Below are 13,269 nucleotides of genomic sequence, written 5' to 3'. Positions count from 1 at the left end.
CGCTCTCAGCCTGGTGCAGGCAGCAGGGCACCCGCAGGCAGCGCAGGCAGGAGCCACCCCCCCACCCCAGCACGGTCCCCAAGAGTCAGAGGCCACCCCAAGCCCCCGGAATTTGGGGGGACATGGGGGGGGGGCAGGGTGGGGGGGGCTAGACGGGCAGGATCTGCTCCAGAAGGGTCTTGGAGGAGGGGGGGATCCTGTCGGGGAACTTGACCTCGAACTCGATGATGAGGTCACCGCGCTGGTCGGGGGTGCGGGGGTAGGGCAGCCCCTCGCCCGGGATGCGGCGCTTCACCCCCGGCTTCAGCACGTCCTTGAAGACCATGGGGATGGTGCGGCCGTCCAGCGTGGGCGCGTTGACCGTGCAGCCGCAGAGGGCCTGGCGGAGGGTGCCGGCGTCGTCGTCACCACCACCACGCCGAGGAGACCACCCGACCACCCGTCACGTCCCCCCCACCGCCCAGACCAACCACCCGTCACGTTCCCGCCAAGCCCAACCACTCAACCCTCGGCCCTCACCGCCCAGACCCACCATCCATCGTGTCCCCACCACCGTCCCATCACCCGTCACATCTCTACCACCAAGATCGACCACCTCGTCGTGTCGCTACCACCCGCCAACTGCCCAACCACCCTTGGGCCTCACCACCCAGATCCACCAGCTCCTGCATCCCCACCACCCCCCATCACATCCCCACCACCACCACCCCGACCCCCCATCACACCCCCACCACCACCCCGACCCCCCATCACACCCCCACCACCACCCCGACCCCCCATCACATCCCCACCACCCCCCAGACCCCCCATCACACCCCCACCACCCCCCAGACCCCCCATCACACCCCCACCACCCCCCAGACCCCCCATCACACCCCCACCACCCCCCAGACCCCCCATCACACCCCCACCACCACCCAGACCCCCCATCACACCCCCACCACCACCCAGACCCCCCATCACATCCCCACCACCACCCAGACCACCCACCCAACCACCCGTCACGTCTCCACCAAGCCCAACCACTCAACTCCTGGTCCTCACCACCAAGACCCACCATCCATCGTACCCCCACCACCGTGACAACCCATCCAATCGCCCGTCACATCTCTACCACCACGACCGACCGACCCTGTCGTGTCCCTACCACCCACCAACTGCCCAACCAACTCCTGGCCCTCACCAGCCCCTGCATCCCCACCACCTAGACAACCACCCATCACATCCCCACCACCCCCTGCACCTCCATCACTGAGGCCAACCGACCCTCTCATCCCCAGCACCAAGGTCAACTGCCCAGACGACCACCTATCACTTCTCCACCATCCATCGTGTCTGCACCACCCAACCCAACTGCCCAGAGAACCACCCATCATGCCCCCACCACAAAGATCCACCACCCATCGCATCCTCACCACCCAAACCAACCGCCTCCTGCGTCCCTGCCACCCCGGGAAACGCTTGTCACATCCCTGCCACCCAGACCAACCCACCCCTGACATCCCCACCACCACCCAGACCAACCCTCACCTGCTGCATCCCCACTATGACCAAGACCGATCTGCCCCCGACATCTCCACCGAGACCAACCCAGCCCTGACGTCACCACCACCATCATCAGGACCAACCCTCACCCACTGCATCCCGACCATCACCAAGACCAACCCAGCCTTGACGTCCCCACCATCACTGAGACCAACCCACCCACCTCGCGGAGGCTGATCTTCGCCGGGTACACAATGTCCGAGCCCTCCCGGCGGAAGACACCATGAGGTTTGTCTTTGAGGACAAAGACGACGTCGGCGGGGATGTTGTTGGGCGTCTGGTCGCCCTCCTTGGGAAAGGTGATCTTCGTGCCCTCCTTCCAACCCCGCTTCACCTCGATGGTGAGGATCTTGTCCTCGTTACGAACCGTCTTCCCGTCGGGGTTGAGACGCTTGTGGGAGATCTTCATCTTCTTGGTGCAACCGCTGTAGATCTCCTCCAGGGAGACCTTCAGATCGTAGAGGACTGGGGGGTCTTGCTTACGGCAGGCGCCTTCTGGTCCACCCCGACCCCGGGGGAAACCAACGCTACCGAAACCTCCCACGTGGAAGGTGGTGAAAGCGTCATCACCGTCCTCGTCATCTCCGTTGCGTTGGACGAAGAAGGTGTCGAAGGGGTTGCGACCGTCGAAGAATTCGGCGAACATGGCATGGGGGTCGCCCCGGAAGGTGTAGGTGAAGGTGGGGCCATTGGACCCCCCTGGGCCAGAGGTGGGGGCTCCCCCCTTCAGCCCTAGAAACAGGGGGAAGGTGCCCGTCAGCCCCCCCAAATGCCAGAGGTGACCCCGGTAGATCACCGAAGTGCCCCAGCGTGTTCCCGGCCAGGGCAGGGTGTGGGGTGAGACGCGGGCAGGGCGTGGGGCGGGTGAGGGTGTGGGGCAGGCAGGCGGGCGGGCGGTGGCGGCGGTCTGGCGCACTCCCAGCGCCAGGAGCAGGAACCGGTTCTGCTCGAGTGCCGGAGGACGCGGCACAGACAGACGCCGCTGACAGCTGCCGGCCCCGGCCAGGCCCCAACAGGCCCAGCCGGATCCATCACCACCCCCCGGCACACCCCGGCGCAGCTCCCGGCACCCCCTGGGCTCCAGCCCTGCTGCCTGCGCCCTGCCAGACCCCCAGTCCTGCTGCCTGCGCCCTGCCAGACCTATCACCCCCTGCCAGATGCCCCCATTCCCCCAGCCTGTCCCTCCAGCCTCTCACCCCCCTGCCTGTCCCCCCCCCAGCCCAACCACCCCATCAAACCCCCAGGCCTTTACCCTGACAGCCCCCCAACCTCACTGCCTGCCCCCCATTCCCACAGCCTCTCCTCCCCCCCCAGCCCCCACTCCTGCTGCCTGCCTTCATCCTGACACTCCTGCCTGCCCTGCCCCCAGGCCCCCATCCTCACTGCCTGCCTCCGTTCTGACCCCCCCCGACCCTACCCTGACTGCTTGTCCCCCAAACCTGCCATCACCCCCTGACCCCCACCCACCCCGAAGACCCCGATCACCCACTGCCTGCCTTCCCCCAACCCCACCACCCCTACCTGCCCCCCTTCACCCCATCACCTCCCCAGCTCCACCCCCCACCCCTGCCTGCCCCCCCACCCTGCCTTCACCCTGACCCCCACCCTCCCTCCACCTCATCACCTCCCCAGCCCCACCCCCCCACCCTCCCTGCCTGCCCCCCCAGACCCCTATCCCCCCCAATCCCCCCACCCCTGCCTGCCCCCCCCCCCGCCTTCACCCTGACCCCCACCCTCCCCGCCTTCCCCCCCAGACCCCCATCCCCGCCGACCCCCACCGCCTGCCCCCTCCCCAGAACCCCAACCCGCCCCCCCCTCCCCGGTGCCGCCGCTCACCCTCCTCCCCGTACTTGTCGAAGATCTCCCGCTTCTTCGGATCGCTGAGGACGTCGTAGGCCTCGGCCACCTCCTTGAAACGCTCCTCGGCCCCCGGCTCCTTGTTCTTGTCGGGGTGGAAGCGCAGGGCCTGCCGGCGGTATGCCCGCCGCACGTCCTCCCCCGAGGCCCCGCGGGACAGCCCCAGCGTGCGGTAATAATCCTTCCCCATACCCGCTACCGCCGCCCCCCCCCCACCGCCGCCTCCTCCTCCTCCTCCTCACACCGCCACCGCCTCACTGAGGGGATGGCGGAACCTTCCAGAGCCCGCCGCACGCCTCGCCCCGCCCCCCCGCCTCTCCGCCAATCCGCGAGCGAAACATCGGGAAAGGGCGGGAAGAGGGAGGGGAGAGGGGGAAACGGCGCGCGACGAGCGCCTGCGCGGAGGTGCTCGGCTCGGGATGGGCGGGGCATCTCAGGCCCCGCCCCCTTTCCTGATCTGCCCCCCCCAGCGGGACCCCGCCGGCTGTTGCCATGGGAACGGGAGGGCGGGGCAGGGGCTCTCCCCGTCACCATGGCAACCGCCACCCCGAGAGACAGCTGTCCCTGTCACCCATGGCAACAGCGGGAGGTGGCTGACTGGCCCTGTCACCCGCTGTGACACCCCGTCCCTGTCACCCACAGCCACTGTCACCCCCAGATGTTGTCACCCACACCGACAGTCCGTCCTCTGCCACCCACGGCACCCACCGCTCTTGGTGACAGCACCACCCACGGCCACTGTCACCAATGACATCCCATCGCTGTCACTGCAGGGTGTCACCGCCGTGTCACCGTCTGGGCCTTGTCGTCCCCGGTTCAGGTGACACCTGAGGCAGAGACAATCGCATGGCAGCCACCCCGGGGGACAGGGGGACACGGGGACATGGGGACACAGGGACAGGGGGACACGGAGACAGGGGGACACAGGGAGAGGGGGACACCGGCACATGGGGACACCCCATTTCCCCCCCACCCTCAGGCCCCGCCCTCTTTCGCGAGGCCCCGCCCCCGCCTCGCTTCTCGAGGCCCGTGCGGAAGTCTACCCCGTCCAACCGCGATGCCGCTGGCCTCCGCCGCAAGCCCATTGGCTGCCGGTGCCGTCACTCTTCGCCCCGCCTCCGCTTTCCATTGGCCGAGGTGCCGTCAGGCTTTTCCGTTGCCCCGGAAACTAGAGGGGCGGGAAAGGGAGAGGGTGGGGGCGGGGTCGCCGGGCTCTCGGGTCCTGATTGGCTGCTTGCCACCACCCGCGCGGCGGTGATTGGCGGCGGCGCGGGTCCCCGCCCGCCAGGTGAAACGGGAGGATCACGTGGGGGGGGGAGCGGGCGCCCGGCGGGAGCGGCGGCGGCGGAGCAGCAGCAGCAGCAGCGACAGCCATGAAGCACTACGAGGTGAGGCGCCGCCGCCCGCCCTGGCCCCGGTCCCAGCCCCGGCTCCCCCTCACGGCTCGGCCCGGCCCGGGCCCGTCGACCCCTCGCTGTTCCCTGCGGGCCGCCGCGCCCCATCTACGCATGCGCCTGACACCCGAGCCGCGCCACTGCGCCTGCGTGCGACGGAGGCGAGGCAGTGCGCATGCGTGCGGCGACGCGGGGCTGTCTACGAGCGCGCGCGGAGGTGGGGGGGAGAGAGACACGCATTGAGCGCATGCGCATCGGGTCTCCCCCACTGAGCATTAAGCCGCGCATGCGTGGGAGGCCGAGCTGCCGGCCGCGCATGCGCAGCAAGACGGCGATGGGGTGCGCACATGCGCAGTGGTGGGTGCGAGGCCGAGGCCTGGGCGAGGCCTGGCCCTTCCGGTGGGGCCCGGGCCGGTTCAACTGGGTCCAGCCGCCCCCCTGGGCCCGTCCCGCCGGGCCTTGCCCGGGCCTGTCACGGCCGTGCCTCACCCCGCTGGCGTCACGCACACACACACCCCCCCCCCCCCGCCAGTCTCAGCAGCCGTGAGGGGATGACGGCAGCGGTGACGGTGACGGGTGTGGCGGCCGCCTTACTGCCCCGGCCCACACGGGAACGAGCGAGGTGTCACCCCCGGGGGGTGGCGGGGGGCTTGGTGCCCCCTCGGGGGTTGTGCCGGGGGAGGGGAGGGGAGGGGGGGGGGCTCCCCGGGGAGGGGAAGAGCCTCACTGCCCGCACGGGCAGGGCTCACCCCCGCCTCTCTGCCCCCCCCCCCCGGGCAGGGGAACGGCATCGCGGGGGCCGGGAGGGCGGTTCCTGCCTGCAGCGCTGCCAGCCCCGGCCTGCCCGGCCCGTCAGGCAGGCTGCCTGCTGCCGCACCCCGCCGGCGAGGGCGAGAAGGGGAGCCCCCAACCCCCACCCCTCCCGACATGGTGTCACCCCCCTCCCCCCCCCGGGGGGCGGCTGTGACGCTGTCACGGCCCCAGGATTCCCCCCCCCCTCCCCCATCCACGAGTGGGGGGGTGACAGGGGTGCTGCCCACCCCTTCGGGGTGCCCCGTTTCCCCCAGGGTGGCAGCGGCCGCGGGCAGATGTTTGTCATAGCTCGACGGTGACGTGGGCGGGACGCAGCCCAACGGGGCCGGGGGGGGGAGACCCAAAATAAACCTCTTCCCCCCCGCACCCCCCCCGGCTCTGTCCCTGTCACCATCGCTGTCACCACGCTCGGGGCACCCTCACACCTTGTTTGGCACGTCCATGGGGGTGTCACACCCCCGGCACCCCCCCTGGGGTGACAGACCCCTGTTCCTGACAGGGTGTGACAGGGTGACAGACTCCTGTCCCCGTCAGGGTGACCCTGGGGTGACAGAGCCCTGTCCCTGCTGGGGTGTCAGAGGGTGACAGACCCTTGTCTGGGTGTCACAGGGGTGACATATCCCCTGTTGGGGTGTCACAGAGGTGACTTACCCCTGTCCCCATCAGGGTGGCACATTGTGACAGACCCCGTCCCCACCAAGGTGTCACAGGGTGACAGACCCCTGCCGCCACTGGGGTGTCACAGGGTGACATATCGCCGGTGTCTCCAGGGGTGACAGACCCCTGTTCCCGTCACGATAGCATGGGGCGACCCAGGGGTGACATCCACCCACGTGGCCGCGCTTTGGCGAGCCCCGTCCCCACCCTTGATGCCACCAAGGCCCTTGGGAGTGTTGGGGAGGGGGTGTCCAGCCTTACCTCCCGCCCGTGCCGCGCTCCTGTCCCCTTCCGTCCCCGCCAGCCGCCAGTCCCCGTCCCTTTCTGGGCGCCGAGTGACCCTGTCCCTCCCCGGGCCACCTCCAGGGCCACCTCCAGGGCCACCAGGGCCAAGAGCCACCCTGGGGTGGTGGGGGTTGGGGGGGGGGAGGTTTATATTTAGCAGCTCCCCGGGGACCGATCGGGTTTCGGCTGGGCGCGCCGCCGTCCCCACGGTGTCCCCGGGGGCCGATGACATGGAGGGAACGGGATTACCCCGTGAGGGGGGCCAGGTGTCCTCGTCCCCCATCCTGGGGCTGTGGCGCCAGGCTCCCCCCCCCAAGAAGGTGAAGAAAGCCGTCCTCTTCTTCGAGGTGGAGATCCTGGACGCCCGGACGCGGGAGAAGCTCTGCTTCCTCGATAAGGTACCTGGGGGACGCGTCCCCTCCCGCCTTGTCCCCTGTCCCCCTGGGTGGGTGGGTGTGGGGGGGCTGGGGGGGGGAAGGGGAAACTGAGGCAGGGGCGCCCCGGCAGCCCCCCGACGGCCTCTGGGTCGCCCGCAGGTGGAGCCCCACGCCACCGTCGCTGAGATCAAGAGCCTCTTCACCAAGGCCCGTACGTACAGATGGGGATGGGGACGAGGACCCTCCGCTGGGGACCCTCGGGTGGTGGGGACCCTCATTGCGCTTGGGGACCTGTCACCGGGCCATGGGGACCCCCGTCACGGGGGGTGGGGACCTTCATCGCGGCTGGAGACCCATCACAGGGCCATCACGGTCTCCGTTGTGGCTGGGGGCCGTGAGGACCCTCGTGGTGGCCAGGGACTCATCGCAGGGCTGTGGGGACACCATTGTGGCCTGGGGACCTGTCACGGGGCCATGGAGACCCCCGTGGTGACCAGGGACCTGTCGTGGGGCTGTGGGGACCCTCGTCAAGACCAGGGACTCGTCATGGGCCTTTAGGGACCCCTGTGGTGACCAGGAACCCGTCACGGGCCCTTGGGGACCTCTGTTGTAGGTGGGGACCCGTCACGGGGCTTTGGGGATCTCCCTTGTGGCTCAGGATCTGTTCCACGGCCGTGGGGGGACCCTTGTCGTGTCTGGGGACCCTCCATGGGGACATCTTGGTCCCCGTTGTGACCAGAGACCTGTCACGGAGCCATCGTGGTCCCTGTCACGACCAGGGACCCTCCATGGGGACCCCTGTTATGGCTGGGGACCCCCAACCATGCCCAGGGACCCGTCCTAAGGCCCTGGGGACCCCCGTCACAACGGGGGGTTCCATTGTGGTCCCCGTCACGGCTGGTGACGTGTCACAGGGCCATGGGGACACCTGGACCCCGTCCTGGTGCCATCGCTGTCCCCACGGTGCCACCGACGCCGTTCCCTCCTCTCCCGCAGATCCCCAGTGGTACCCGGCCAGACAGTCCCTGCGCCTGGACCCCAGTGAGTGCCACCGCGGGGGGCGTCCCTGAGGTGTCCCCAAAGCGTCCCCCACCCCGTCGGGGCTGGTGGTCACCAGGGCGCGTGTCCCCGCAGAGGGCAGGTCCCTGAAGGACGAGGACGTGCTGCAGAGCCTGCCCGTGGGCACCACCGCCACCTTCTACTTCCGTGACCTGGGGGCCCAGATCAGCTGGGTGACGGTGAGGCCTCCCGCTGTCCCTCTGTCCTGCTGTCCCTCCTGCTGTCCCTCTGTCCTGCTGTCCCTCCCGCTCTCCCTCCCGCTCTCCCTCTGTCCTGCTGTCTCTCTGTCCCGCTGTCCCTCTGTCCTGCTGTTCCTCCTGCTGTCCCTCCCGCTGTCCCACTGTCCCGCTGTCCCTCCCGCTGTCCCTCCCGCTGTCCCGCTGTCCCGCTGTCCCTCCCGCTGTCCCTCTGTCCCGCTGTCCCTCCTGCTGTCCCTCTCGCTGTCCCTCCGTCCTGCTGTCCCTCCCGCTGTCCCTCTGTCCTGCTGTCCCTCCTGCTGTCCCTCCCGCTGTCCCTCTGTCCCGCTGTCCCTCCTGCTGTCCCTCCCGCTGTCCCGCTGTCCCGCTGTCCCTCCCACTGTCCCTCCATCTGTCTGTCCCGCTGTCCCTCTGTCCACCCCGTTGTCCCTCCATCCATCCTGCTGTCCACTCCATTGTCCCTCCATCCATTCCTCTGTCCGTCCTTCTGTCCGTTCCTCCGTCTGCTTCTCTGTCCTTGGGCACCTCTGTCCGTCCCTCTGTCCCTCCATCCATCCCTCTGTCCGTGTCCCTCTGTCCCTCCATCCGCTCCTCCGTCCCCACATCCCTCCGTCCGTCCCTCTGTCCCTCAACCCCCCTCGCCCGTCCCCGCATCCCTCTCTCCGTGTGTCCGTCTCTGCGTCCCTCAGCCTGTCCCTCGTCCCTCCGTGTCCCCCCCGTCCCTCTGCCCGTGTGTCCGTCCCTGCCTCCCTCCGTGTCCCCTCAGCCCCCCGCCATGTCCCTCCGCACGCCCCCCACGTCCCCCCGTGTCCGTCTGTCCGTCCGCCCGCAGGTTTTCCTGACGGAGTACGCGGGGCCGCTGCTCATCTACCTGCTCTTCTACTTCCGCGTCCCCTTCCTCTACGGCCCCCGCTACGACTTCACCGCCAGCCGCCACCCCGTCGTCCAGTCAGTGGGGGGCAGGATTTGGGGGGCAGATGGGGGGTAGGGGACTGCTTTGGGGGGGGATTGGGGGTGCTCATATCTGGGGGGGCTGGATTGGGGGGGGAGCTGAGATCGGGGGGGGTCATGGGGGGGCTGAGGGGTGGAATTGGGGGTCATGGGGCCTGGGGGGGGCTGGGGGGCAGGATTTGGGGGGCAGATGGGGGGTAGGGGACTGCTTTGGGGAGGGGTTTGGGGTGCTCATATCTGGGAGGGGGCTGAGATCTGGGGGGGGGGTCATGGGGGGGCTGAGGGGTGGAATTGGGGGTCATGGGGCCTGGGGGGCATGATTTGGGGGGCAGATGGGGTAGGGGGCTGCTTTGGGGAGGGGGATTGGGGGTGCTCATATCTGGGGGGGGTTGGATTGGGGGGGCTGACATCTAGGGGGGGCAGTGCTGGGGGCTGAGGTGGGGGTCATAGGACATGGGGGGGGTTGGGGCAGAATTGGGGGTCATGGGGCCTTGGGGGGCTGGAATTGGGGGTCATAGGGCCTGGGGGGGGCAGAATTGGGGGTCATGGGGCCTGGGGGGGGCTGGGGGGCAGAATTGGGGGTCACGGGGCTGGGGGGGCTGGAATTGGGGGTCATAGGGGCTGGGGGGGGCAGAATTGGGGGTCATGGGGCCGGGGGGGGGGGCTGCCCTGTGGGGGCTCAGGGATTGGGGGGGGCCACACCAGGGGTCCCATGGCCCTGGGGAGGGGGGGCTCTGGGGGCTGGATTGGGGGCCCTGCACCCCCAGGAACAGCAGTGGGGGGACAGCGGGGGACAACCGCCAGCAGGGCTGCGGACAGGGGGGGCGCGGGGTGTGTCTCTGTGTGTGTGTGTGTCCCCACATGTGTCCCCCCCGTGCCCCCCCCCAGCCTGGCCTGCTGCTGTCACTCCTTCCACTACATCAAGCGCCTGCTGGAGACGCTCTTCGTCCACCGCTTCTCCCACGGCACCATGCCCCTGCGCAACATCTTCAAGGTGACACCCCCGTCACACACCCCCCCCCCCCGCTGTCCCCTCCCCGGGCAGCCACCCCCCCCCCCCACCGCCCCCTCGCCGTGTCCCTTCAACCACCCATTCCCCCCGCCACCCCAGCACGGGAACGCCTGTGACCCCGGGGTGCTGGCATCCGGGTGTCTCTGGGTGTCACCCAGCCACCGCGTGTGTCCCCCCCCTCTGTGTGTGTGTGTGTGTGTGTCCCCCGTGTCCCCAACCCCTCCCGCTCCCCCCAGAACTGCACCTACTACTGGGGCTTCGCCGCCTGGATGGCCTATTACATCAACCACCCGCTGTACACCCCCCCCGGTGAGCGGCACCCCCCCCCCCCGCCACCCGCTGTACCCCCCCCCCGTGTCTTGTGTCCCTCATGGGGACACCATGGGGACACGTGGGTGCCCCTGACCCCCCCCAACCCTGTGTCCCCCCCTCCAGCCTACGGTGACGAGCAGGTGAAGCTGGCGCTTGCCGTCTTCCTGGTGGGTGCTGGGGGGGGGCAGGTGGGTGCTGGGGGCGGGGAGACGGGGGGGCTGGGGGCGGCAGGTGGGGGCTGGGGGCGGCAGGTGGGTGCTGGGGGGTCTGGGGGGGGCAGGTGGGTGCTGGGGGTGGGGAGACGGGGGGGCTGGGGGCGGCAGGTGGGTGCTGGGGGGGGCAGGTGGGTGCTGGGGGGTCTGGGGGCAGCAGGTGGGTGCTGGGGGGTCTAGTGGGTGCTGGGGGGGCACTGGGGTGGCAGGTGAGTGCTGGGGGAGGAGACAGGTGGGTGCTGGGGGGGGTCTGGTGGGTGCTGGGGGGGGGGGGCAAGTGGGTGCTCAAGGGACACAGGTGGGTGCTGGGGGTGGGTCCAGGGGCCACCCCCAGCTCAGGGCCCCCCCCTGTGTCCCATCGTCCCCCCCCCAGTTCTGCCAACTCGGGAACTTCTCCATCCATGTGGCCCTGCGGAACCTGCGCCCCGCCGGTGAGGGGACACGGGGACACGCGTGGGCAGGGCGGGGTGGCGCAGGGCGACGCACACGTGCGTGCTGGGGCACGTGGGCGCACGCGTGGGGGGGGCACACGCATTGGGGGGCACACGTGTTGGGGGGGGCAGACACAGGGCACGTGGCCCCGCACATACGCGTGGGGGGAACACGGAGAACACGTGACGGTGCAGGGGGACACGTGTGTGAAGGGGCACAACACACGCATGTGACCACATGTGTATGTGTGGGGTGGGAGGCACGCACACATGTATCAGATCGCACACGCGTGTGCGGGCACATACAGCGGGCAGGTGGCCACACACGCGTGTGGGAGCACCCACGGGCCGGGGGGGGGGCACAGGGAGGGCGTGTGATGGCGCAGAGGCACATGGGGGGGCGGGGGGCAGGTGTGGGGGTGTCCCACGCGTGTGGGGGTGTCACACATATGCGGAGGTGTCACACATGTGTGAGGGTGTCACACGCGTGTGCTGGGGCAGGCTCCAAGACACGGAAGATCCCGTACCCCACCCGCAACCCCTTCACCTGGCTCTTCCTGCTCGTCTCCTGCCCCAACTACACCTACGAGGTGGGGGGGGCACCGGGGGGGGGGGGCACTGCTGGGGGGTGCCAGCACCCTGGGGGGGGGGGGGGTCCTGGTGGGGGGGGGCACCTCTGTACTGGGGGGTTCCAGCACCCTGGGGGGGGGGGGGGGGGTCCTCTGTACTGGGGTGTTCCAGCACCCTGGGGGGGGGGGGTCCTGCTGGGGGGGGGGCACTGCTGGGGGGTGCCAGCACCCTGGGGGGGGGGGGGGGGTCCTGCTGGGGGGGGCACCTCTGTACTAGGGGGGGGTCACTGCTGGGGGGTTCCGCACCTTGGGGGGGGGGGGCACCTCTGTACTGGGGGGTTCCAGCACCCTGGGGGGGGGGGGGGGTCACTGCTGGGGGGGGGGGAAGGAGCTGCCCCCCATAACGGGTGCTGCCCACCCCCACCCCCCCCAGGTTGGGTCCTGGATTGGCTTCACCATCATGACCCAGTGTCTGCCCGGTGAGTCGGGGGGGGCACCCTGAGGGGGGGGGGGGGGAATACCTGGGGGGGCTGGGCAGGGGGCACCCTGATTGGGGGGGGAGCACCCTGATGGAGGGGAGCACCTGGGCTGGGGTGGGGGTGCCATTTTGGAGGGTGGGGCGTTGTGATGGGGGCACCTTGATGGGGGGGACACTAATGGGGGGGGGGGTTTCACCTAGAGCCGGGGGTCAGTGTCCCACCCCCCGCTGCCCACGTTCCCTCAGGGTCCCTGTGTCCCCTGTCCCCCCCGGCCATGCCTCCCCCACGTCCCCTGTCACCTCTTGGGGTCCCCATCCCTCCCTGTCCCCCCCCTCCATGTCCTCTCCCGGGGTCCCCACGTCCCACCTCCCGCGTCAGTGTCCCACCCCCAGCTGCCCACCTCCCCCGTGTACCCCCCGCCCCGTGTCCGTCCCCCCCCCCTTGTCCCCCGTGGTGACGGTGGCCCCCGCAGTGGCCCTCTTCTCGCTGGTGGGCTTCGTGCAGATGGCCATCTGGGCGCAGGGCAAGCACCGCAGCTACCTGCGGGAGTTCCGCGACTACCCCCCCCTGCGCTCCCCCATCGTCCCCTTCCTGCTGTGACACGGGGACAGCCCGCGACACCCCCCCACCCCCCGCGGGGACACCCTGGGGACACCCTGGGGACACCCGGAGCCAGCGGGGGGGGGGGGGCAGGGGACATGGGGACAGGGGACACGAGCCTGTTGTCCCCCCCGAGCCCATGCTTGAGGGTCCCAGCCCTGGTGTCCCCGTCGGTGTTCCCGTGGGGTCTGTCCCCTCCCCGGTGGCAGTGTCACCCCTGGGACTGTGCCGGCCACTGCGGGTGACAAAGCGACGTCACCCACATGTGGCCTGTGACGGTGGCCCGTGTCACCTCCCTGTGGCCGCCTGTCATCCCGCGGGGCCAGGAGTGACCTGTGTCACCCGTGGGTGGCCGGGAATGACCTGTGTCACCCGTCATTGTCCCCCCCTTGTCCCTGCAGGCGACAATAAAATCACGTCACGCCCCCAACGTGTGGCCTGTCATTGTCCCACCCCGGGGGGGACACGTGGGGGGGGTCACGGCCACCCCAGGGGCGAGACACCCCGTCGTCCCCAAGC

General features: G+C 70.0%; 2 protein-coding genes across 4 annotated transcripts; one reads left to right on the top strand and one right to left on the bottom strand.

Annotated features, from left to right (window-relative positions):
* Window position 1: 1 nt before the first annotated feature.
* On the bottom strand, window positions 2-3,619 carry DNAJB1 (DnaJ heat shock protein family (Hsp40) member B1). 2 transcript variants are annotated; one of them, XM_075738138.1, is made up of 3 exons: window positions 3,382-3,619; window positions 1,709-2,277; window positions 2-379 (listed from the first exon to the last, which is right to left on the bottom strand). In XM_075738138.1, exons 1-3 carry the CDS (start codon window positions 3,590-3,592, stop codon window positions 149-151), a joined length of 1,011 nt encoding a protein of 336 aa, XP_075594253.1. In that variant the 5' UTR covers window positions 3,593-3,619; the 3' UTR covers window positions 2-148. The 2 variants fall into 2 exon arrangements, with proteins under 2 accessions (XP_075594253.1, XP_075594254.1); XM_075738139.1 differs by having other exon boundaries at window positions 3,396-3,528.
* Window positions 3,620-4,467: 848 nt separating this feature from the next.
* Window positions 4,468-13,180, top strand: TECR (trans-2,3-enoyl-CoA reductase). Of its 2 annotated transcripts, XM_075738210.1 has the most exons (13): window positions 4,468-4,790; window positions 6,899-6,949; window positions 7,088-7,139; window positions 7,925-7,969; window positions 8,063-8,166; window positions 9,017-9,132; window positions 10,024-10,129; window positions 10,384-10,456; window positions 10,583-10,626; window positions 11,045-11,102; window positions 11,604-11,692; window positions 12,105-12,150; window positions 12,623-13,180. In XM_075738210.1, the coding sequence occupies exons 1-13, from the start codon at window positions 4,776-4,778 to the stop codon at window positions 12,748-12,750; spliced, it is 927 nt and encodes a 308-aa protein (XP_075594325.1). In that variant the 5' UTR covers window positions 4,468-4,775; the 3' UTR covers window positions 12,751-13,180. The 2 variants fall into 2 exon arrangements, with proteins under 2 accessions (XP_075594325.1, XP_075594324.1); XM_075738209.1 differs by lacking the exon at window positions 4,468-4,790 and having other exon boundaries at window positions 6,007-6,949.
* Window positions 13,181-13,269: the final 89 nt, after the last annotated feature.

The sequence above is a fragment of the Balearica regulorum genome, chromosome 30, assembly GCF_011004875.1.
Source record: "Balearica regulorum gibbericeps isolate bBalReg1 chromosome 30, bBalReg1.pri, whole genome shotgun sequence".
Lineage (NCBI taxonomy): Eukaryota > Metazoa > Chordata > Aves > Gruiformes > Gruidae > Balearica > Balearica regulorum.
The sequence above is the reverse complement of the archived record's forward strand: the minus strand, read 5'-3'. Positions and strand labels throughout refer to the sequence as shown.

Coding starts and splice junctions, on each gene's coding strand:
- DNAJB1 (XM_075738138.1), bottom strand. CDS start 3,592: ATGGGGAAGGATTATTACCGCACGCTGGGGCTGTCCCGCGGGGCCTCG. Junction 2,278..3,381: donor CGACAAGTACGGGGAGGAGG/GTGAGCGGCGGC, acceptor CCCTGTTTCTAG/GGCTGAAGGGGGGAGCCCCC. Junction 380..1,708: donor CGAAGATCAGCCTCCGCGAG/GTGGGTGGGTTG, acceptor ACCCTCCGCCAG/GCCCTCTGCGGCTGCACGGT.
- TECR (XM_075738209.1), top strand. CDS start 6,479: ATGCCACCAAGGCCCTTGGGAGTGTTGGGGAGGGGGTGTCCAGCCTTA. Junction 6,950..7,087: donor AGCTCTGCTTCCTCGATAAG/GTACCTGGGGGA, acceptor GGTCGCCCGCAG/GTGGAGCCCCACGCCACCGT. Junction 10,627..11,044: donor TGGCGCTTGCCGTCTTCCTG/GTGGGTGCTGGG, acceptor TCCCCCCCCCAG/TTCTGCCAACTCGGGAACTT.